Genomic DNA, 22,235 nt, shown 5'->3' with positions numbered 1-22,235 from the left:
ATTGAGCCATGTAGCATCCCCAGACTTGAATTATACCTGTGATGGCATACCACCCTGGTATATGTTTGGTATATTAGAGTATACTATAATAAGAGTATACTATGATAAGAGTATGCTAACCTTGTTATGACGATGTAAATCAATGCCAGCACCATAGCTAGAATGAAGCCCCTGCATAAAACAGAAAGGAACATATCAGAATTGATTCATGATTCCACAACATGATGAAGAACCTGGCAACCCCAAAACGTAGGGCTCAGATGCAACCTTGTCAAAGTAGTGTTATGAGGACTATCGGTAGAGGAGATAATCCCCTTTATGACTTCAAGAAGCTGCACTCAAACTATTACATTTTTTGAGTTCATTCAACAGCTTACCCCATGGGGGTGGAGTGGGAGGGGGTGGGGGTTAGCCAATATATCAAATTAATAAAAATATATTTACACGATCAACATAATATTATTCTAAAGCCCTTACACTAGAATCCAATACCACACAGCCTTGACATCATCAATAATCTGAAAACAAATTGATTAACACAGTAAAATCTTAAACAACGAACTTCAAGGCAATAGTTTTCAATAGGGTTACCATAACCATAACCTTATGCTAGCCTCACATGATTGCAACATAATTTTGAGAAGGATCTATTCAAATACTGAGAACATTAAAGCTTAGTAAGGGTTATTTCATTTTTTAGCACATAGAAGGAGTGGGGGGGGGGGAGCTTAACAAACAGTAGCCTAACCTCTCCTCCATGGTAGAGGCAACGACTGCATAACCCCTCTTCATCATCCTGCAATAGTTCTCAACCCCCCTCAATATGGTATAACCCCCCCTTTCAGAAAATAACCTAACCCCCTACAATGTTGCCGACTCCCCTCTCCATGCACTAATAAATGAAAGCCACCTAAATGGTCTACCTTCATTCCAACATTTTGAGCATCTAGAACAATCTTTAAATTTCTAAGGGAAAAACATAAAACATAAAATATGTCTAAGATTCTCTCCTAGAAATATTGGCTTAATATACCAATCACAAAAATACCTTACAGCATGACAAGCAAAAGTATGACCACATTTAATAAATAAATGTAATTGCATACTTCTATGCAGCAGAGTTTTTTTGCAGCCGCTATTAACATTACTATCTAAGCCATACAAAGGTCTAGCCATTTGTAAAGATGTAATTACGAAGGCAGCACCTTCTCAGTTATTGTATGGCTCTGATTGTTGTTCTGACTTGGACTCGACCTACGACCTGACGCACAACAGACCAACACTCTTATTATAATCAATTTAGCGAAAGGACCTACTTTATTGCCTCATATATCGAGGTACCAGTAACGTTTGCATTGGACTGGGAGTTAGTAACATGTTTATTAAGGCCACCTAATCCAGTTGGAATACAGTGGTAAAGCACTGCAGGTATAAAGACAAGCAGATAATTATTAGTATAATATTAATTAGGTCAACTGATACTTATATTAGCTTCAAAAAACAATAAAACAAAATAGAACAAACAGAACAGAAAAAAACAGTATGTGGTGTGCTGCAAGGTGGTGGTGTGGTGCAAGGTAGTTTGGTGTAAGATGGTATGTGGTGCAAGGTGGTGTAGTGCAAGGTGGTGTGGTGTAAGGCAGTGGTGTGGTGCAAGGTGGTGTGGTGTAAGGTGGTGTGGTGTAAGGCAGTGGTGTGGTGCAAGGTGGTGTGGTCTAAGGCGGTGTGGTCTAAGGCAGTGGTGTGGTGTAAGGTGGTGTGGTGCAAGGTGGTGTAGTGCAAGGTGGTGTGGTGTAAGGCAGTGGTGTGGTGCAAGGTGGTGTGGTCTAAGGCAGTGGTGTGGTGCAAGGTGGTGTGGTCTAAGGCGGTGGTGTAGTGCAAGGTGGTGTGGTGTAAGGCAGTGGTGTGGTGCAAGGTGGTGTGGTCTAAGGCAGTGGTGTGGTGCAAGGAGGTGTGGTGCAAGGTGGTGTAGTGCAAGGTGGTGTGGTCTAAGGCAGTGGTGTGGTACAAGGTGGTGTGGTGTAAGGCAGTGGTGTGGTGTAAGGTGGTGTGGTGCAAGGTGGTGTGGTATAAGGTGGTGTGGTATAAGGTGGTGTGGTGTAAGGCAGTGGTGTGGTATAAGGTGGTGTGGTATAAGGTGGTGTGGTATAAGGTGGTGTGGTATAAGGTGATGTGGTATAAGGTGGTGTGGTATAAGGTGGTGTGGTGTAAGGTGGTGTGGTATAAGGTGGTGTGGTATAAGGTGGTGTGGTGTAAGGCAGTGGTGTGGTGTAAGGTGGTGTGGTATAAGTTGGTGTGGTATAAGGAGGTGTGGTGTAAGGTGGTGTGGTATAAGGTGGTGTGGTGTAAGTGTGACAGAGTCAAAAGACACTATTTTGGACAGTAATTATTTAGTCATAAATCTATATTTTTAATTAGGAATGCCTCGTGTACACATAGGAATGTAATTCTTTAGTTAACTGTTTGTGTGGAAAATGCGTAAGCAAGAAATAATTTCCGTACGTAATTACATTACAGTGAGTCATGCCTAGGTTTGGCGCTTGTTTACGTAAGTTCGTGTTTGGGACATCCTGTTTGCGCCTAGGGCGTGCAACATTGCATAGGATGTGTAAGGTCTTAAGAATGCAGGTTTTTCCATAAAAATAGGCCCAAACTAAGCTTAAATCAGTGTAGTAAAAGTTCTTGAAGACGTTGCACATATCAAGACAAGGAATTCTCTACGATGTAAAGAGATATCCTGTAATCTCGTTCCCGTTTTTTTTCATGTATTGTAAAGTTGTGTGAATTTTTCAATAAATTCTTTTGTCAAAACCACTTGCAATCTGATTCATAGCTGAGCGCCTTGCCGCCGGTTACATTTTTGGTGTCAGAAGTGGGATTGCAAGAAAGTTGACATTAGTAGTTACTGATTATTTACCAACGGGAACGAGATTGAAATCATGGCAGAAGAAGCTGTGGCTGCACTCACAGAGCAATTGGCTGCACTCAAGGCACAGCTGGATGGCATGCAGGCTGAAGGAGGACCCCCTGCCCAACCTGTTCCTGCACCAGTGGTACAAGTGACAGTGCCAAGGGAGAAGAAGCTGAGAAAGTATGCTGGTGGCAGAGACGACAAGGTGCTTGAAGACTGGATAGCGGATGCACAGAGGTCTGTGGCTGCTCAGAAGTTAACTGATCAAGAGGCGGTGGATTTCCTGTACCATAGCTTAGAAGGAGCGGCTCGAGATGAAGTTCGACTAAGGCCTGCGGATGACTGGACAGACCCGGAGGGTTTCTTCAGGATTCTGAGAGACGTCTTCGGAGAGAAGCTCACCAAGACCCAGCTTCTCCAGAGGTTTTTCGCCAGAAAACAAGGTGACAGGGAGCCCATCCAGGACTTTGCCCATGCCCTGATGTCGATGGCGGAGCACATAACCAGAGTACACGTAGGAGCCCTGGAAAACAAGGACCAGAACCTCAGAGACACATTCGTTGAGAACTTGCGTGACAACCTGTTGCGCAGGGATCTCAAGCGCTATATCAGAGAACATCCCGAGAAGACCTTCAACGAGGTGAGGCAAGAGGCCTATCGTAGCTCGGAAGACACAGATAGAGGAGCACATTGCCATGCAGCGGCCAAGGAGGTGTTGGTGGAGAGCAACCAAGTAAATGCCATCCAAGAGCTTACAGCAGGACAGAAGGCCCTGGTGGAGAGGCTCATGCAGCAACAAAAATTGCTGGATGAGCAGCAGAAGCTGCTAACCCAACTTACCATGAAGTTAGCAAGCCCATCACCACCACGAAGTCCCCCACGTGGTCCGAGGAGATGTTACAACTGCCACGAGCTTGGACATCTTCGGCCGAACTGCCCAAAGCCCCTGAAAGACAAGGCACCAACAGCAGCCACTACAGTAATGCAGAGGAGGGTACCTGGCCTACTGGGAACCAACGTTCTTGGGCAGGTGCCCCAATACCAACAGATCCTGCAAGATGAAGAGAAGAAGAGTAAACGTAAAACTGGGTTCGTGAAAGTAGCCGGCTCAGACAAAGTCTGGGTCCCTGCTTTCACGGAATCTGATGTCTTGGTCACAGGCCCATCATGGGGCACTGATGCTGTGATCGAACCCCTTGGTGTACCAGTAGAAGGAAACCTCACCGTGGCCAGTACTCTCGTGGATACTACCAAGACGTGTTACTATGTCAGAGTTGCCAACCAGACGGCAAAGGACATATGGCTAAAGCCGAGGACGCGGATTGGAATTGTGCGAGAGGGAGAGATGGTCAAGAGAGGAGAGCAGTTGGAGTTCCTACACGAGAATAACATGGTGACAGTGTGCTGTAACCTTAGTGCTGACCCTCAGATGCCACCCCAACGGGAAGCTGTGGGCAAAGTACGATGGCAAAGGATACAGACACCCCCTCACGGGATTACCCTGGAACATTTCCCCGGGACGGAACTTCAGAGGGAGAAAGCTCTCCAGATGTTCGAAAGAAATGAAGAGGTGTTTGCTTCATGTAAGGAGGACCTTGGCTGTACAAAGACAACATATCATCGCATCTACACAGACGATGATGTGCCTGTCACAGAGCGTTACAGAAGGATTCCTCCAAACCAATACCAGGAGGTGCAACAGCATCTACAAGACTTGCTAGAAAAAGGAGTGATATGTCCAAGTGAGAGTAACTATGCCTCCCCAATAGTGCTTGTACGAAAGAAGTCTGGAGCCTTGAGGATGTGCGTCGACTACCGGAAGCTGAACCAGAAAACCAAGCGTGATCAGTACCCCCTACCAAGGATAGAGGAATCACTGGAGGCACTGCGTGGCGCAAAGTACTTTTCCACCATAGATCTGGCATCAGCCTACAATCAAGTTGAAGTCCATCCTGATGATCAGCACAAGACTGCGTTCACAACGCCCATGGGTTTGTTTCAGTACACTCGGATGCCGTTTGGACTACAGAATGCCCCAGCGACCTTCCAAAGGTTGATGCAAGGAGTCTTCCGAGAGGACATACTTCGCACCCTGATGGTCTACCTGGACGACATCATAGTCTTCTCATCCACCATTGAAGAACATCTTGAGCGGTTGGAAACGGTATTCAGTAAGCTGAAGCATCATGGATTAAAGGTTGAACCAACCAAGTGTCAACTCTTCAGAGATCGGGTGTCCTACCTGGGGCACGTGGTCTCTGCTGACGGTGTCGAGACAGACCCTGAAAAGACAAAGGCAGTTAACGAGTGGCCAGTCCCCCAGACAGTGCGCGATCTGCGATCATTCCTTGGTTTCGCGTCATACTACAGAAGATTTGTCCCCAAGTTCGCTCAAATGGCAGGCCCGCTGCACAAGTTAGTTGCTGAGCTCGGGAGCGGAGGAAGTAACAAGACCACCCGGAAGCAGATTGGCGTACTGTGGACAGAAGAGTGCCAAAAGAGCTTCAACAAGTTAAAGAATCTACTAACCTCAGCACCAGTGCTGGCCTACCCGGACTACACCAAGCCCTTCATCCTAGAGATGGATGCGTCCAATGAAGGATTGGGAGCCGTGCTGTCCCAAGAACAGGACGGAAGAGTCAAAGTGATCGCTTATGCCAGCCGAGGCCTGAGAGGTGGAGAGCGAAACATGGAGAACTACTCATCGAGGAAGCTGGAACTACTAGCCTTGAAGTGGGCTGTATGTGAGAAGTTCAGGGAGTACCTGCTGGGATCGAAGTTTGTCGTCTACACAGACAACAACCCGCTGACATACCTACAGTCAAAGAGTAAGCTGAAAGCTGTGGAGCAGAGGTGGGCTGCAGAATTAGCAAACTTCAACTTCACGATCAAGTACCGCCCTGGACGTCACAACCAGAATGCAGATGCTCTAAGTCGCATCAACCGAGATGAGGAACCAACCACAGTTGAAGTAAGAAGTACACTAGCCTACTCTACCAATACTATAGACCTACCAGAAGAAGTACGTCAACACTTGATGGTATCAGCAGCGTTCATAAGCAACACAGAGACAAGTGCACTGGAGGAGCAAGCAACCTCATTCCCAACCATACCTCTCACAGAGATCCAACGACTACAGCAGGAGGACCCATGTATCAGTCGTCTCCTCCACTACCGAAACCTTGGACGTCGGCCAAGTAAAAGGCAAAGCCAACAAGAGACAAGGGATACAAGGAAGTTGCTTAGTCACTGGAACAGGATCGAGGAAAGCCATGGAGTTCTCTACCGCCGTACAGGAGTCGGACAAGGAAGAGAGCTGCGGTTACTGCTACTCCCCACATCAATGAAATCACAAGTACTGAAGGGTGCGCACGATCAATGTGGACACCAAGGACAAGACAGGACAGAACAGCTCTTGAGGAAAAGATGTTGGTGGCCCGGTATGCAAGGAGATGTGAAGCAATGGATCTCAAATTGTGAAAGATGTGTCATTGCCAAAGGATCCTACCTTCCAGTCAAGACGCCGATGGGCAGCCTACTAGCTACTAGGCCATTGGAAGTGCTAGCGATGGATTTTACCTTGCTTGAGCCTGCAACAGATGGAAGAGAAAATGTCCTCGTGTTAACAGATGTGTTCACAAAGTTTACAATTGCTGTACCTACCCGTGATCAGAAAGCTACAACCGTAGTCAAGACCCTGATTAAAGAATGGTTCCTTGTGTATGGAATCCCCCAAAGAATACACTCTGACCAAGGCAAGTCATTTGAGGCAGAACTAGTCAAGGAGTTGTGTGCAGTGTATGGAATTAAGAAGTCAAGGACAACCCCCTATCATCCTCAAGGAAATGGGCAGTGCGAAAGATTCAACCGTACACTACATGAGCTTCTAAGAACTCTACCAGCAGAAAAGAAAAGAAGGTGGCCTGAACACCTGAAAGAGTTATGTTACGCCTATAATGCTACGCCACATGCAACGACTGGATACTCACCCTTTTACCTGATGTTTGGTAGAGATGCAAAGCTATCTTTGGACATTCTACTTCCTGATGATGACAGACAAGTGACAGTAGACAACCAGCAATGGATTACCAAGCACCAGACTCGTCTACGAGAAGCTTATACCACTGTGACACAAAACTTGAAGGAAGCTGCTACCATCAGAAAGAAGATCCATGACCAGAAGAGCAGAGCACTGGCCGAACCACTACAAGTTGGAGAGCGAGTACTCCTTCGCAACCGTAAAGTCAGAGGAAGAAACAAGATTCAAGATAAATGGGACAACCAAGTGTACAAAATCGTCGAACGAAGAGACAACAATACATATGTCGTTGAAAGAGCTGATGGACATGGAGGAGATAAAGTTGTTAGTCAAGGAGAAATGCAAGTGTGTCCAAGACCAATGCTGGAGATACGAGGACGACACAAGCAAGCTGACAGGTCTAGACAAACATGTACTGCATCGCCAGAATCATCAGATGAAGAAGATGACATTGGAGGAATGACAATCGCCTTTCAACCAATGACAGAACCAGCTGAACCTGATGATGATGATGATAGTGATGATGCGTCTGAGGAAGAACTGGCTGCACCTGTACTCCGACATTCCACAAGGACAACGGCAGGCCAACACAGCAACCTCTATAATCTTCCAAGATCCGCACTTCAGCACTGACGAGTCCACCTGCGTATCATTGTTCCTGAATTTACTCGAGGACAAAGCAAACGAAAAGGAGGGGCAAGTGTGACAGAGTCAAAAGACACTATTTTGGACAGTAATTATTTAGTCATAAATCTATATTTTTAATTAGGAATGCCTCGTGTACACATAGGAATGTAATTCTTTAGTTAACTGTTTGCGTGGAAAATGCGTAAGCAAGAAATAATTTCCGTACGTAATTACATTACAGTGAGTCATGCCTAGGTTTGGCGCTTGTTTACGTAAGTTCGTGTTTGGGACATCCTGTTTGCGCCTAGGGCGTGCAACATTGCATAGGATGTGTAAGGTCTTAAGAATGCAGGTTTTTCCATAAAAATAGGCCCAAACTAAGCTTAAATCAGTGTAGTAAAAGTTCTTGAAGACGTTGCACATATCAAGACAAGGAATTCTCTACGATGTAAAGAGATATCCTGTAATCTCGTTCCCGTTTTTTTTCATGTATTGTAAAGTTGTGTGAATTTTTCAATAAATTCTTTTGTCAAAACCACTTGCAATCTGATTCATAGCTGAGCGCCTTGCCGCCGGTTACATAAGGCAGTGGTGTGGTGCAAGGTGGTGTGGTCTAAGGCGGTAGTGTGGTGTAAGGTGGTGTGGTGCAAGGTGGTGTGGTGCAAGGTGGTGTGGTGCAAGGTGGTGTGGTGCAAGGTGGTGTGGTATAAGGTGGTGTGGTGTAAGGTGGTGTGGTGCAAGGTGGTGTGGTATAAGGTGGTGTGGTGTAAGGTGGTGTGGTGTAAGGTGGTGTAGTGCAAGGAGGTGTGGTGCAAGGTGGTGTAGTGTAAGGTGGTGTGGTGTTAGGTGGTGTAGTGCAAGGTGGTGTGGTGTAAGGTGGTGTGGTGTATGAAATAACATAGTATTGGTAAACAAGATTTGTTTAGGTAAAGTATATGATATGACAATAATATCAACAATATTAATATAGGTTAATATAGTTATTAGTTAGGGCCTGTACTTATAGTTATGTAATTTTGTTTGTAAATATGAATGTAATTCTAGGTACAATAAAACGTTGTTGTTGTTGTTGTTGTTGTTTCGCACACATGTTATTGGTCAAGCCACCACAGCACTATGATTTTGAGTCAGGATATTCACTGCTCTAGCGATGATTATGAAGTTATGAAATGTGTTTTTGTCACTCAGTAAAGATCTATATGTTAAGTTAAGCAAGAACCCAACTGCGGCAGATTTTTTAATCTGCTTATACACTCGATGAAGCATACACTTAATTAACATATAGATTATGAAGTTTTCCAAAATCTACAAGAGCAGAAGTAATAAAAGGTTTTTTAATCTTGAAGCTCGCCTTTTCTATGATATTCAAGTATTTAATATAGTATATTATACTAAAACAATTATTTTCCTCAGGCTCAGTGAATATTGGGGAATATTTACCTCACTGCTCGAAGACTCAAGGCTTGGTAAACATTCCTCAATATCATAGTTAATAGAGGGGAACGATTCCACACTAACACTAATCTACTAACAAATCACTCATGATTGTAAGCTGCACGGCTGCTACTAGCGCCTTAATATGCAGCCCGTAAAGTCCTCCACTGGTCATTAAATTAAAGCGCATTGAGACCATGTGAAATGCGCTATAGAAGCACCCCATTATTATTATTATAACTATGTCACTCAATAATTATTCACTTTCCCTTAGGTGAATATTCGTTCTTTATTATATAGATATCGATGAAATACCAGGTTTTCTCTAGTGTCGAAAACTTGATATCTTTCACCAGTGGAAGATACCATATCTTTCACATGTGAAGATATTGCTGTTGAATCAGCTTTTGAGCTTTTGTTTTATTTAAGTTTCATCGATATCTGTATAATAAACAGAACATTACATAGCCGCTTGGAGATACAAATTTTATCTTCGAGTGTTCAATTAAGATATCTCGCTCATTCGTTGCGCTCACTGGTGATCGAGATATCAATTGAACACTCGAAGATAAAATTTGTATCTCCGCGTGCCCATGTAATATCCTTTATATAACTAATAATTGTATATTTTTTAAAGATGTAATATTTCACCTGGTGCGCTGGCTAGGTAGTAGGGAGCACATTTTGATTCCTTGATCAGAGTGGTCCTTTCGCTCTTTATTTCAAAAAAAATATTATAAATTAGACAAGAGAATTGAATGAACCTCTTTAGATACATCGTTTGTTGTGCACATTTCAGACCATGTGGGGCTACTCTTGGGAATGAAACCTTGGGATTGATTCTTTCATGTGTAAATATTTTAATATGTCCGAACGATCTGGTGGTTCAATATTGGATGTGAGCTTGAAAAAACTTAAAACAAGGAAGACAATACTGCAAACTCTGCTTTAAGAACATGTGATACCAAAAACAGGAATGAAATCCAAAACCAAGGAGGCAGAGAGGCCTCGATTTTATCCAGTCTATCAAAGAATTATAATTATGTAAACAAAAGGTTTGCCACTCTTTTCACGGCTACGCGCTGATTGAAACCACAGTATGGGTACCAACCAATTTATTAGATTGACGGAAGTCAGTATCGCCCAGTTTTCCTGTTGTGACTGTTGTCTCAATCAGTGCATAGCAATGAAGAGAGTGGTAATTTTCAAATGAATAAAAATGGAAAAAATTGATTACATATATTCAGGATGAGATGAACAAGCTATTGCTAACTTCCATTAAATTTAACTTGGTAAAAAGATGATTTTGATGTTTACTAACTGTAGTGTTTGGTTTTGCTATCCCTGGCTTGCATATCATGTTCTCGTAACTGACAGTGATACCAGCTTCATTCTTTGTTGGACATTTGCTGACACAAACCTGGCAAGGATGAAAGGAAATATCATTGGTACATTATCCTAAAGCTCATTAATAATTATTAAATACACACAAGACACCAGATAACAAAGTCAAAAGCAGAATTTAGTAAGACGTTTAGAAAGAGATTACTCTTGGAATTTGGAACTCAAAAGGGTCTATTCAATTGAATTTAAATATAGTATCATGATTGTCCTATAATCTTGGTGGAGAGAGAGCTGTCAATATAACATGGTATTGTTGTCTTAAAATTACCACACGTGATTGGCTAATAGTGTTTGATTGACGGCGAAAATAGCACTTTTTCGGTATTGAGGTCTGTTTTCATGATGCAATGGTTCTCTGAAAAAAATTCTTCTTCTCTTTTACAACTTTTATGACAATTTTTTTTCCTGGCGACATTGTAAAAGGATAAGGAAAATTAAAAGCTACATATCTCCCAAAATTTGTTTTCTTTCAAATTTTGAAGAAAATTTTCACGACTCCACCCAATACGAAATAAATTTTTTCCCAACTAGCCATCAATATTTTGTGGTATTGCCGTCTCAAAATCACAATTAGTTTATAGTGTTTACCTGTGGTGTTGGGCAAGATGGTGAGGACAGCTGAGAGATATCAAACTTGATACACTTGGTGAGGTCAAAAAACACCAAGTACTTTTGATTGCTGCAACAATAAAAACATCACTTTAAAACTTTATTTTCCGCTTATCAGTGACTTAGCACCTTCACACGTTTAAAAGTAATTACACTTTCTAGCAGTTGTCTAAATATAATACTTACGGATAGTCTTTTCCACAAACTTTTCCTAAAAATATAAGATAATAACAGACATTATTTCAGTTAAACGTTTTATAGTTATAATAAGCAATGCAATACCAATTTATGTATTATAATTATAGACCCATGTCCAACCTCCAAAGCAGAGAATAAACTTAAAAAATACAGTAAAATAATGAAAGTACTCTGCTGTAAAATAAAATGCATTGGCCATAAAAGATTTAAATAAAATAAAATAAATAAATAAATAAATAAATAAAAAATAAAAGACTTAAATATTTAAAATTTTAAATGTTGAAACAAAATTCTTTTATTTTTATAAATATAAAGATTAATAGTCCTCTTCACAGTTCCCTGCGCCATCTTGAAAGGTAGCCATGCCTTTCCATCGAAGCGAGACGAACGGTGAGCTTGCAATGATAGGGACATGTGAATCATTTTTGATTTGACAAGTGTTCTTGTAATTAGGTGTATATAACTCTTATTTATTCTTTCTTACCCTGTGAATCAGTTGGAAGAAGAAGCCGATCGAGGTCTCCCTCAATGAAAGCTGAAATAATGCAAGAAAAAAAGAAAATAAATAAACAAAATTTCATATTATCAAATTATGTTGAAATCCCAAAAAATCTGATGGCTGTGGGATAGGCATTATTTATTCCATAAACACTGCAATCACAGATCCAGAGAAAGTGGACTTGGTACTTAGGAGTTAGGTGAAATCTAAATAGGAAACTATATTATACAGGCTCTCTAGGTAACAGCTAGCTACCCCCATTGAAATCATTCTAGATCTAGATAAATTGCATACTGTAAGTATCATGAAAACTAACATTGGGTCAATCACAATACATTGGGTAGTTTACATGTAAAATTATGGTATTCAGTATCATCATAGTTAATATTAACTAAAGTATCATATCACACAGATTAAGACCAGCATGTCGGAGGGGATATGTCCTATGGCAAAGTTCTGAAGTATCTCAATTATTGTTGGGACTTGATTAAATAAGGTATAAATACCCGTGGAGGGTGAGCTGCACAAGCTTATAATAATTATATTACAATAATTATTGTCATGCACCTATTGATATTTAAGACCTAAGGATCATGGAAGATCAATGTGCTGCATCATAATAAAGTGTAGTCTTGCACAGGATTTCACTGTACATATCGTAGTAGCTGAATTATACATACCTATGATTCCCACGACCACCATGCCAATGATATAGGCCACAAAGAGAATACAACAGATGATATCTGTACATGATCTAGAAAAATATTCAAATGTAATTTTGAGATAGCAGGGGAAAAGATAAGGTCATTTGTCATTAATATTTGTAATGGTCATGGAAGCATGTGGGTAGCGTAGTGGTGAGTCAGCGCTATTAAACCTATCACCAATGCAACACAGGTTCAATTCCTGGACAAGTAGAGTTGTTTGTTGGTTCTCTCCTGTGCTTTGAGGATTTATAAACAGGGTCTCTGGTTTCCCTACCTCCACAAAAATCAACTTCTATTTCATTCCAATCGGAATCCAGTAGAAGAAGAGCTGCTCTGTGGAACCACTTTTAATCGTCATCTGTTATTTATTATTTTCTTCGTTTATTTATGTTTATTTATTTAAAGTTTTACCCTAAGGTAGGTGCTAAATACAATAGGACACTTAACACCTGTGCATTCTGCTTGCTATTTGCAAGCTTTGTGCCTCTTGCTTGTTGCTTTAGCTGTTAGTTATGTTACACTATTTACCATTCTAGCTCAATTTAATATAATTGCTTCTGCTACTCTAGCTCTCAAGGGAACAAACAGAAGCCGCTACCCTTTCATCCTTTTTTGGGATCATATAACTGTGAGTAATATCAATAAGAGTATTATTTCTCAGAACTTAAATTGGATTGCCTCCAAGCTTATTGTGGTAAGAGTGACTGCCTTACCGATCCTCAATTGGTCCTTTGAACGCTGGATCATGTGACCTCTTCTTGCCTACAATCAGATAAAGATATCAGACTAGTTAGATTTTAATTCACAAGTGGATTAAATGTTCTCAGTCTGTCCATGATGTTGGAATATGTTCTATTAAGAACATATAGAAGTATGTATATCAATGCCTAGGTTATTCGATGATAATGAATTTATACGACGTACCCCTCTCATGCAATTTTATGACTGCACGCTCATTCACTTAATAATAGCTTAGAGTTTTGAGAGTATTTATAAATCTAGTTGTAGTGTGTGTGTCATACACATAAATACTAGCCTCTGCTTTAAGGGAGACTCAAAAATTACTCCCTATCTTATGACATAAAAGAAAAATTTATTTATTTTTTTACGGTCCGGTATCCTAAAAAATGGTGCCTTCTGATTGGCTGTTTGAGCTGGCTGTATTTTGTCAGTATCTGCCCGCGCGCGCAGTCCGGTATCCTTTGCTGCTAAACGACAACACAAAATGATTACAAAAACGAACAAAAAAATACAGGAAAAATTTTAAAAAGTTGTTTACCGTCCTATAGACGGTCCGAAATAGGGAAAAACTGTGCCCTCCGTCTCGAAAACGGACCTCGCCCTAATGGCCTCGGTCAGTATAGTCAAGATCTCGAGCACAGTTTTTCCCTATCCGGACCTTCTGGCCAGTAAATAACATATAGTTTATCATGGTTTATTTAGCTGTTGCTAATTGAATTCATAAACTGTGTGCCATATATCTGTGAAACAAAAGCAAAGATGTATTGTCTAAATACACCTATTTTGTACAAAATAGTACATATTAGAGTGCAAACAATATAACCGTGAAATTTTAGTAATACTAAATAGCACAATTTCATGCAAATTCCATTGTTTTCTATTGTTTAATTAGCACTATTTTGTACTATTAGTAATTACTGTTTCGCAGATGAATTGTTTTCACTCTACTGGAGCAAAACATTGGAACAAAAACCAGTATGGCATCTGCTTGGTTCATACCTGAGTGAACTCTTGGCTATTTTAAAACTAAATAGATGTGTAACTACCTGTAAATGCTTTTAAACACTATACATATGATAGTAATAGGGCAATGTAGAGTTCAATTCTGCTAGTAATTGTTCCATGGATATAATTTTATGGCATATGGATCTCATAAAAAAGATTTAGGTGTCAGACAGTCCTTGAATATTTTTTACATGATAATAAAATTATGCAAACTAATAATATGAAACATTTTCTATTAAATGGTCTAGTGTATCTAAGAAAATAAATTTATTTTCAAAACGTAGATGTTGTTCTTTTACTCATTTAATGAAAAATGAATTCAAGCAATGAAATAAATAAGTATTTGTATATAGTTCTGGGATTTGTTGTATTTGAATAAAACATTTCATATTCAACCAGATTAATCTATATTTATTTAGCTCTCAAAAGTTCAACCTAGGTACAAAGCTATAAAAGATATTATTCTGCAGAATGAATTCCAAGAATTACCTCAGGATCTTAAAATAAGGCTTGGATCTTAAAATAAGGCTTGCATTTTTAGCTCCAAACGTGTTCTCATTATTTCTGGAGATTACTTGTAGCCTAACGTTTTTTAATAAACGAAGGTTTGGCGAAAGAAAAGAAAAACACATTCCATAATCTATGAATGCGAAATGTAAAAACAGAATGAATTCGTTAATAAATATTAAACCTCAAAATTTTTACGCCAAATTTAAGGAAATCGTCAACGAAGGAGTTAAAGTACGACAGGTAAATATGACATGAAGCTAAGTTTTAGACGTTCGTGTTTTCCACACTTGGAAGAATTTGAACTACTTTAGCTAAAATTCAGGACAGAATTTATGCCAAGTTCATTCTTCTAAGTATTGTGGATATCTTTGGCTTTAGATAAGATACAGTGGCTTCAACTGAACTTTGTTTATCGTTTCGTGTTGAAAAAAAAACATCGATGTCAAGTCAGTCAAAATAAGCTTACGGTACTAAACTTGTCAACAATTTATGAATAAAACAGACGCTTAAACCCGAAATGAAATTAAAGAATAAGATAGACTACGTTTAAGTATGCTTTGACTAGGTTGTTATAGTTAAATTCAGTATTTTAAAGGTTGTTTTGATGTATTTAGTGACTCACCTAAGTCTACTTCATCTGCCATCTTTGTTTTTAACTGAGAGACTTCGGGGTTAATCATTATTCACAGCTTTGAATTATTAATTAACTATAACTAATAAAGACCCAATGGGAAAAGGGAAGATATTCTCATTCAAAACATAAATAAAAGAGCAGCCATTCAGAGCACTTCGAGGTTTGAACCAAACCATTCAAATTATCTTGAACCGCAAACCTGCAAAGTGTTTTGTGAAAGCTTTGTTCTTAGTAACAAAACTTTGGGGGGGGGGGGGGTGGGTGGGAAGGGGCTGTCTTTGTATTCGCCTTTTTGGACAACTGGGAAAATTGGTTCGATTTTATGCATTGGGAATGGAATACACAAGCGAAAAAACAATTAAAATTGGAATGGGATTGAGATTTAGGCAAAATACAGGCTGGGACTATGGGATTTGGTCAAATAGGTGGCTGGGAAATGGGATGAGGTCCCCTTCAATTCTGGACTCTCGTTTATTATGCCCTATATTAATTCTTTTTACTTTAACAAAAATTAATACACTCCCCTTCCTAAATATATATTGAGTTCGAGCATGAATGCACAAGTCCAGTCATGTAGAAACGGCTTTAAATGTACAAAAATAAAAAATACTAAAGGTTTTAATAAAAAAAGTGAATGCAATGAAGATTATCGCAAAACTTACCATCCACTTTATTCAAAAGCTGCAAACTCTCCGCTATTAAAGTAGATAAACATGAAAATCAAATCTTAAATTTTAAAAATTAATCAAAGATGAATAATTATGATGATGACACGCAAGATTCAGAAACCTCAAAATGAACACGTAATAAGATAGATTTGCTGTACTTTTATTGCAGAGCAAAGAATAAAAATTTCAAGGAATTAATAGCCATGTAGATATATTTTGTAATAGATAAGAATACCACAAATAAGTTAGGAAGGATTTCAAATATGGAATCAAGGTTTAAAGAGTTTACGAGCTAGACTGAATAAATTAGGGTGTACTCCAACTAAAAATATCGGTTTGAATTCATAAAGTGACTATAAATGCAAGAAAAAAACTTAGCAGAAACTAAGGTCTGAAGCTAGGGCAGATATCTTACTGCTGTTATTTTGAATCAATATTCCCGGTTCTGGATTTAAGATTATAACCGAAGCTTTCAACTGTTTCAAGCTGGAGCTCCATGTTCGAGGTCACTTTTATGCTGTTTCAAAACTGGACCCCTAAAAAACACGAAGCGCGGACTCAGTCTTATGGCAATTAACTGTAAATTTGCTTACCTTTGGCTTGTTTTCCCTCTACAGAGTCTGCCATTCTACAGCGTAATCTTCTGGAGCTTTACGCGTTGCAACCTCTGCGTTTCGAGAGACCGTAAGATTATCATTATATGCAAATCACATTTTACTTTTATGTCCTGGTAATATAAGCATGCATTACTGATTAATTGTCTTAAAATATCAAGGGAATAAACATGGCATTGTTGACTTTAGATTGAATGATAGTGATTAGACTAGACTCTAATGAGAGTGATAAAATGCAATGATTAGTAGCAGATATACAAAGTTAACAAACATTTTGACTAAGAACTGAAATGTGAAATATGAAAATGCAACTGTTTTTATTTGCAAATTTGTTATGATTATACTCTTAATTTTCAAGGTGTAAAAATATTTGGAAGCATACTGAGTGAAGCCATACAAAACTTTCTCTAGCTCAGTAACCATGGCAATAAATCATATCTGCAATGCCATGCTTTTTTGGTGTAGAACATTAAAACTATTTTTTACTATTGAAAATGAAATATCACAGCTAGAAATGAATAAACAACAAAATAAAACATGAATGGTACAGAATTGAACAGAATATAATTGAAAAAATGGAATATCACAGATTACAGTAGACTAGAATGGATTAATATAGAGCAGAATAGAATGAGTTGGAAGAAAATAGAACAGGAGAGAATGGAACAGAATAGGATCGCATAGAGTAAAATGAATAGAAGGAAAGTTGTAAAGATATGAAATTATATTATATATGTATTTATGTATTTGTAAATATTTTTTCCTTTTTCTTTTTTGATGGATGGAATAAAGATAATTAAAAAAAAAAAGAAGGAAAGTGGACTGTACGAGACAAGAGGGAGTGGAGAGATTTCTTATAAGATTTTTGATGCAGTAATGCTCAATTATTCAATGATTATTAATCTTTATTAGAAAAATAGTGCAACAACAAATTATTATACATCTTTGAGAAACGTTCTTACTTAACCAATAAAGCAACAGAGTGAAACTTCATTTTTTTCCAATTAACTTCGAAAACTTCAGTGAATTAAGTTTTTTCCAGGTAGCTAAATTTTACAGTGCAACGTGTTGTACCATGAATACTTTAACATTTCAATTCTCTGCCTTTAAAAACATCAAAGTGAAGTTTGTCACTATCCTCATGAGGAAATAGAAATTTCAATAACATAATTTGCAAAGCATTTTGGTAGTGTTAATAAAACGACGCCTTCATGCAAACGGCCTAATGGTTAGCAATAAGGAGTATTCAAAGTTGACAAGGTGTCAAAGAAAACTTAAAAACTTGTGAAGTGTTGACAGTACAGCACATAACACACTACTTATAAAAACCATTCAAAAACAGAAACTTTAATGAATCTTGGGCAGTAATAGACTAGAGTCTTTAGCTATATTATTATTCTTTACCATTTCAGACCATGTGTTAGTCCCTCGAGATAAAGATTCTTGGTTTGAGTTGCAAAGATCCATATGTAGCTTCTTAATATTGGTAAACACAACAATATATACACAAAGTAATGCATGGAGAACCCACCGAATTAATAATAATCTTTAAGCCACTAAAAGTCATAAAAAGTTGACTTTGAAATTTAGAAACTGTGTAACTAATGAAAAATACATTTATCTAAAATTTCTAGTGTCCTTTTGCAAGCACTCGAAGTATGGCCTCTTGCAGAGCATCATGGGATTGTTTGAGGGACAAGATTTAACAGTGGAATAATATGAAGCATGTCCCCTAGAATGCAACATACAATTGGTTATTTGATTTTTCCATTCAATATTCATTTTAAATTTTCTGTTAATGTATTCAAAAATAAGTTCAAGTCTTGAACTCTATGACATAGACTTTTTCTCAGATAGTGAACAAGGCACATTGTGGTGTAGATTCAGTACAAACATCTTTTGTTCATCATGTTTTACATGGTTTATGTTGTACCGAAGCTAGACCACCTTTGCATCCTGCTTATCAAACCCAGAAATGGCCTATGTTTGATATGATGAAAAATGATAAACAGTTGAAACAGAGCAAAATTTGCAGATTACAGCCTGTTTCATGTTTCTGTGACCTAACCGACTCAAGAGTCAGGAAGTACAGCTGTAAATTTGAATGGTGGTAGCCAAAACACCAAACAGCTCCTAACATTTTGTAGTTGGTTAGGTCATAGAAACATAAAACAAGCAGTAACGATAAGCTCAACTACATTCCAACTAAACACAACCGACTGATAAACATGGAGTCTTACAAGTCTGTAGTAGCTTGCTATAATTTGAGTGTAATTTTGATTTTGAAACAACCAACTATCCAATAACAAACTGAATAATGCAGTCTATGAGGCACATTGCATGGAACAAGAAAAGTCATATATACAAAACTCAATGTTTTAGCTTATCTCGTAAGTTTAACAGCTTTAAAGCTGGCCCAAGCTTCATGAAATGAAGAAGTGAATCCTGTTCCAATAACATGAGCGCATTCCCATCAATTTCTTGCTCCTCTAGAAAATCAACCATACTTTTAGAACATTCTTCTTGGATGTTAAAATGATTGATTACATCTTTTACGGACCATTTTGAAACATTAGAAGGGCCGTACATCGAACCAGGATTTGAGAGGCTCAAATCTCTCATGGGCTTTGAAATCTCACATGTTGGACTAAATTGTGAACTGGGTGTTCCATTGTGCATTGTGTACGGGTTACCTGTTTGGGTATTATTTGATAAGCTATGATAATAGTTGTTGTTTACTCCACCAGGGTAATTATATCCATTTTGTGCATCGTTATTGGCTGTTGCTACTAGTCTAGGGCTGGTTATAGATGAGTTTTGATAACTACATCCCCTTGAAGGAGAAGGCCTTCCAGTAGAGAACATTTGGGATGAGTTACTACTTGTTACAGGATGATTCCCCTGTGGTCCTGCAAATCTTTGGGCTGTATTTGGTCTTTGTGAATACGACTGTGGCGTGCCATTGCTCTGTGCCAAATCAGAAGATCTAGATCGCACTGCACTCTGCACATAGTTTTCTCCAGAAGAGCCTGTAGCTATTGAATACACTAGTTGTGTACTGGTATTTTCAATGGATTTCGTTCCCGGTATATTCTGAACACCATTTTTCCCAGATGAACTTGTCGGCGCAGAACTCATATCCGAAGTATTGTTAGTATGCCTAACATCTTGTGATGTATAAGACACATCACAATTCTCATCCTTACGGAGATGTTTCTGTTCATCTACTGTCTTTTCATCTTTTGGGCTTGTTCTTTCATTACCGGAATGATTCTGGTGCCCTTTTCTATCCCTTGATTTTGAAAGAGACTCGGAGCTGTTAGTCCGTTCTTTGTAATACCTATTTCCTCTAGACTTCTGAGACTCATAAGCTGGCCTTACGGTGATAATACTACCACCAAGTTTAGTGCCATTTAACTTGTTCAAAGCTCGAACTGCTTCTTCCTGATCTAAAAACTTTACAAATGCTACTCTATCGTTATCATAGGTTTTGATAATTTTGCATATCTTTACGAATCCTGAACTCTCAAATAAGGAGCGTAAGTCCATCTCGTTTATTTCTGCTGAGATATTACTGATGTGAAGTCCATAATGTCCGCTCCGGTCGCGCTGAATCGTTATCTTATCTGAATGCTGTTGGAGGTGTTTTTCTTCTTCCTTAGCAACAGTTGCCATGATGATGCTAAATCTTTGTGCTGGTTTTATTTTAAGTTATCTCTAACTACTTGTTAAAACCTGCAAAGCAATTAGAAATTATTAAGCTATGAGTCAGAAATAAATCATTATTGGCAGACAAAATACTTACAACTTCAAAATGCCTCGATCTAATGTTTTCAAATATTAACCTACAAGCAGAATACCAAGCTCGCATTCTAAAATGCTTAAATAATTAAAAAGGACTACACTACAAGTCCATACTTTTCTAAAGCTATTCTCAAGCTGATTAAAAAAGAAAATTCTCGAAGAAATTATTTATTAAAAGCTTAAAAGCGCGCGAATGTGTTTCTTGAAGACGTCTTGATCATGACACCTTGATTTTGAGGAGGCCATCTTTAATATCGTAATTCACCCCAACCAAACTACTATTTCTATCGAGATGTAGTGTGCTGTATCAACCAGTATTATTCATTTTAGCTCTTAGATGCCATAAAACATAGAAATATAAATATTTTCATTGAACATTTTCATATCTAAGCTCTGTTTGCTCAGCAAAAGTCGGTTCAAAGATCAACTCCAGAAATCCGGCAAAGTCTTTCACGAAAACGCAGAAAAAGCGGGCTTGAATGACAAATATTTGTTACGGAATGATCTATTCAGATATCATGCAAGTTATTATAGTCTATTATTACCTGGGTGAAGAAGCTTTTCGAATATTTTGGTTCCTTGTTTAACGACTTGGAACGCCAAACCTTCAAACTCACGTGGAACTGAACATGAACGAGTGAACCTGGAGATAGCTAAACAGGGACCCCATTTCCCAGATTCCCCGAGATGTGAGTAGAGTCTCGCGTTTAACCTAAAGACAAGCGCTATCACATGGGAGTAGAGTTTGTCAAGCCCCTCCCTTCATTCAAGGGTTTTTTCTCCCTTTTCCCCCTTCTTTTTTCCCGTGTGTGTGTGGTATATGTGTATGGAGAGGGTGAGGGGGGTTACAATCCCATTCGTTCGATCTAATATCTACTTGATAGCCATGCCATGAAAAATAGATCAATCCAGAGGCTACGGCTTTAGGGTACCAAAAGACGTGTGCTGCAAATCAGCGTTTGTATCCGAATACAGCTAGACCTCTCGACCTTGGCTGTAGCGTTTTGCCATTTCAGAGCCTGTATCATTCCCTAGAGTATTATTTCTTTTTTCAATGATTACGCATGTAAAGACAATATAAATTTTATTCTCAAGAGAAGGACATGTGGTCTGAGATGGGAAATTCTACAACCAAGGTAAAGAGGTCTATTCGCGCATCAAGTTTTACACCTTCAACTAATAATTCTTTTGAAGTTAATTTTATTTCATTTTTTTAAATGTTAGGCTAATAAATGTTGATAAAAATCTAAGCTTTAGCTCAAATAACTTTAAACAAAATAAATCATTTTACACATTGTTCATTCCTCCACAGGTAGCCCAAGCTTGGTTTCTGTGGTGTCCTGTTATAAGGAAATGTATGGGGAATCATCAAAAATTTCAATAAAATCATCAAAATGTGAAATAAAGCCTCGAAATTTTACCCTATCATTGAGAAATAGCACTTCTTTCGCTCTGCGTGGTTATTTTTTGAATTTAGCCCGTTTTAAGGATTTTTTTCCCCACCAGTTTATTTCTTACTGGTGGGGAAAAAATCCTTAAAACGGGCTAAATTCAAAAAATAACCACGCAGAGCGAAAGAAGTGCTATTTCTCAATGATAGGGTAAAATTTCGAGGCTTTATTTCACATTTTGATGATTTTATTGAAATTTTTGATGATTCCCCATACATTTCCTTATAACAGGACACCACAGAAACCAAGCTTGGGCCACCTGTGATTCCTCGAGTCATTATCAACCTGTTGTCACGGTTATCGGTCATAAAAGATGCACCAACTTTTAAAAATCCTTTTCCAATTTTCCTCCTTTTTGAACTAAAACCATCTTTTACTAA

The 22,235-nt window shown here is 38.7% G+C and overlaps 2 protein-coding genes across 3 annotated transcripts in view; both read right to left on the bottom strand.

The window, feature by feature from the left end:
• LOC116308009 (choline transporter-like protein 4) overlaps positions 1-16,700 on the bottom strand; it is a 28,362-nt gene extending 11,662 nt beyond the window's left edge. The window contains exons 1-13 of one of the 2 annotated variants that reach the window (XM_089024566.1): positions 16,580-16,700; positions 15,981-16,013; positions 13,142-13,190; positions 12,402-12,475; positions 11,707-11,757; positions 11,211-11,235; positions 11,004-11,094; positions 10,333-10,431; positions 9,663-9,726; positions 1,317-1,422; positions 924-966; positions 478-518; positions 121-171 (exon numbers count right to left, since the gene is read on the bottom strand). In XM_089024566.1, the coding sequence (XP_088880692.1) occupies positions 121-171; positions 478-518; positions 924-966; positions 1,317-1,422; positions 9,663-9,726; positions 10,333-10,431; positions 11,004-11,094; positions 11,211-11,235; positions 11,707-11,757; positions 12,402-12,475; positions 13,142-13,190; positions 15,981-16,013; positions 16,580-16,613 (761 nt within the window). In that variant the 5' untranslated portion in view covers positions 16,614-16,700. Of the gene's footprint in view, positions 1-120; positions 172-477; positions 519-923; positions 967-1,316; positions 1,423-9,662; positions 9,727-10,332; positions 10,432-11,003; positions 11,095-11,210; positions 11,236-11,706; positions 11,758-12,401; positions 12,476-13,141; positions 13,191-15,306; positions 15,508-15,980; positions 16,014-16,579 lie in introns of those variants that run through there. The other variant, XM_089024567.1, reaches the window with a different exon arrangement.
• Positions 16,701-17,533: 833 nt separating this feature from the next.
• On the bottom strand, positions 17,534-21,021 carry LOC116308010 (uncharacterized). The gene is made up of 2 exons (XM_031718359.2): positions 20,950-21,021; positions 17,534-20,335 (listed from the first exon to the last, which is right to left on the bottom strand). Exon 2 carries the CDS (start codon positions 20,273-20,275, stop codon positions 18,971-18,973), a length of 1,305 nt encoding a protein of 434 aa, XP_031574219.2. The 5' UTR covers positions 20,276-20,335; positions 20,950-21,021; the 3' UTR covers positions 17,534-18,970.
• Between the last annotated feature and the right edge of the window lie 1,214 nt (positions 21,022-22,235).

The sequence above is a fragment of the Actinia tenebrosa genome, unplaced genomic scaffold (assembly GCF_029948245.1).
Source record: "Actinia tenebrosa isolate PJP-AT-01 unplaced genomic scaffold, QUT_ActTen_1.0 PGA_scaffold9__36_contigs__length_13948895, whole genome shotgun sequence".
Lineage (NCBI taxonomy): Eukaryota > Metazoa > Cnidaria > Anthozoa > Actiniaria > Actiniidae > Actinia > Actinia tenebrosa.
This window is presented reverse-complemented; position numbering and strand designations above follow the sequence as displayed.

Bases quoted from the DNA above. Each gene is read 5' to 3' on its own strand.
- LOC116308010 (XM_031718359.2), bottom strand. From the start codon at position 20,275: ATGGCAACTGTTGCTAAGGAAGAAGAAAAACACCTCCAACAGCATTCA.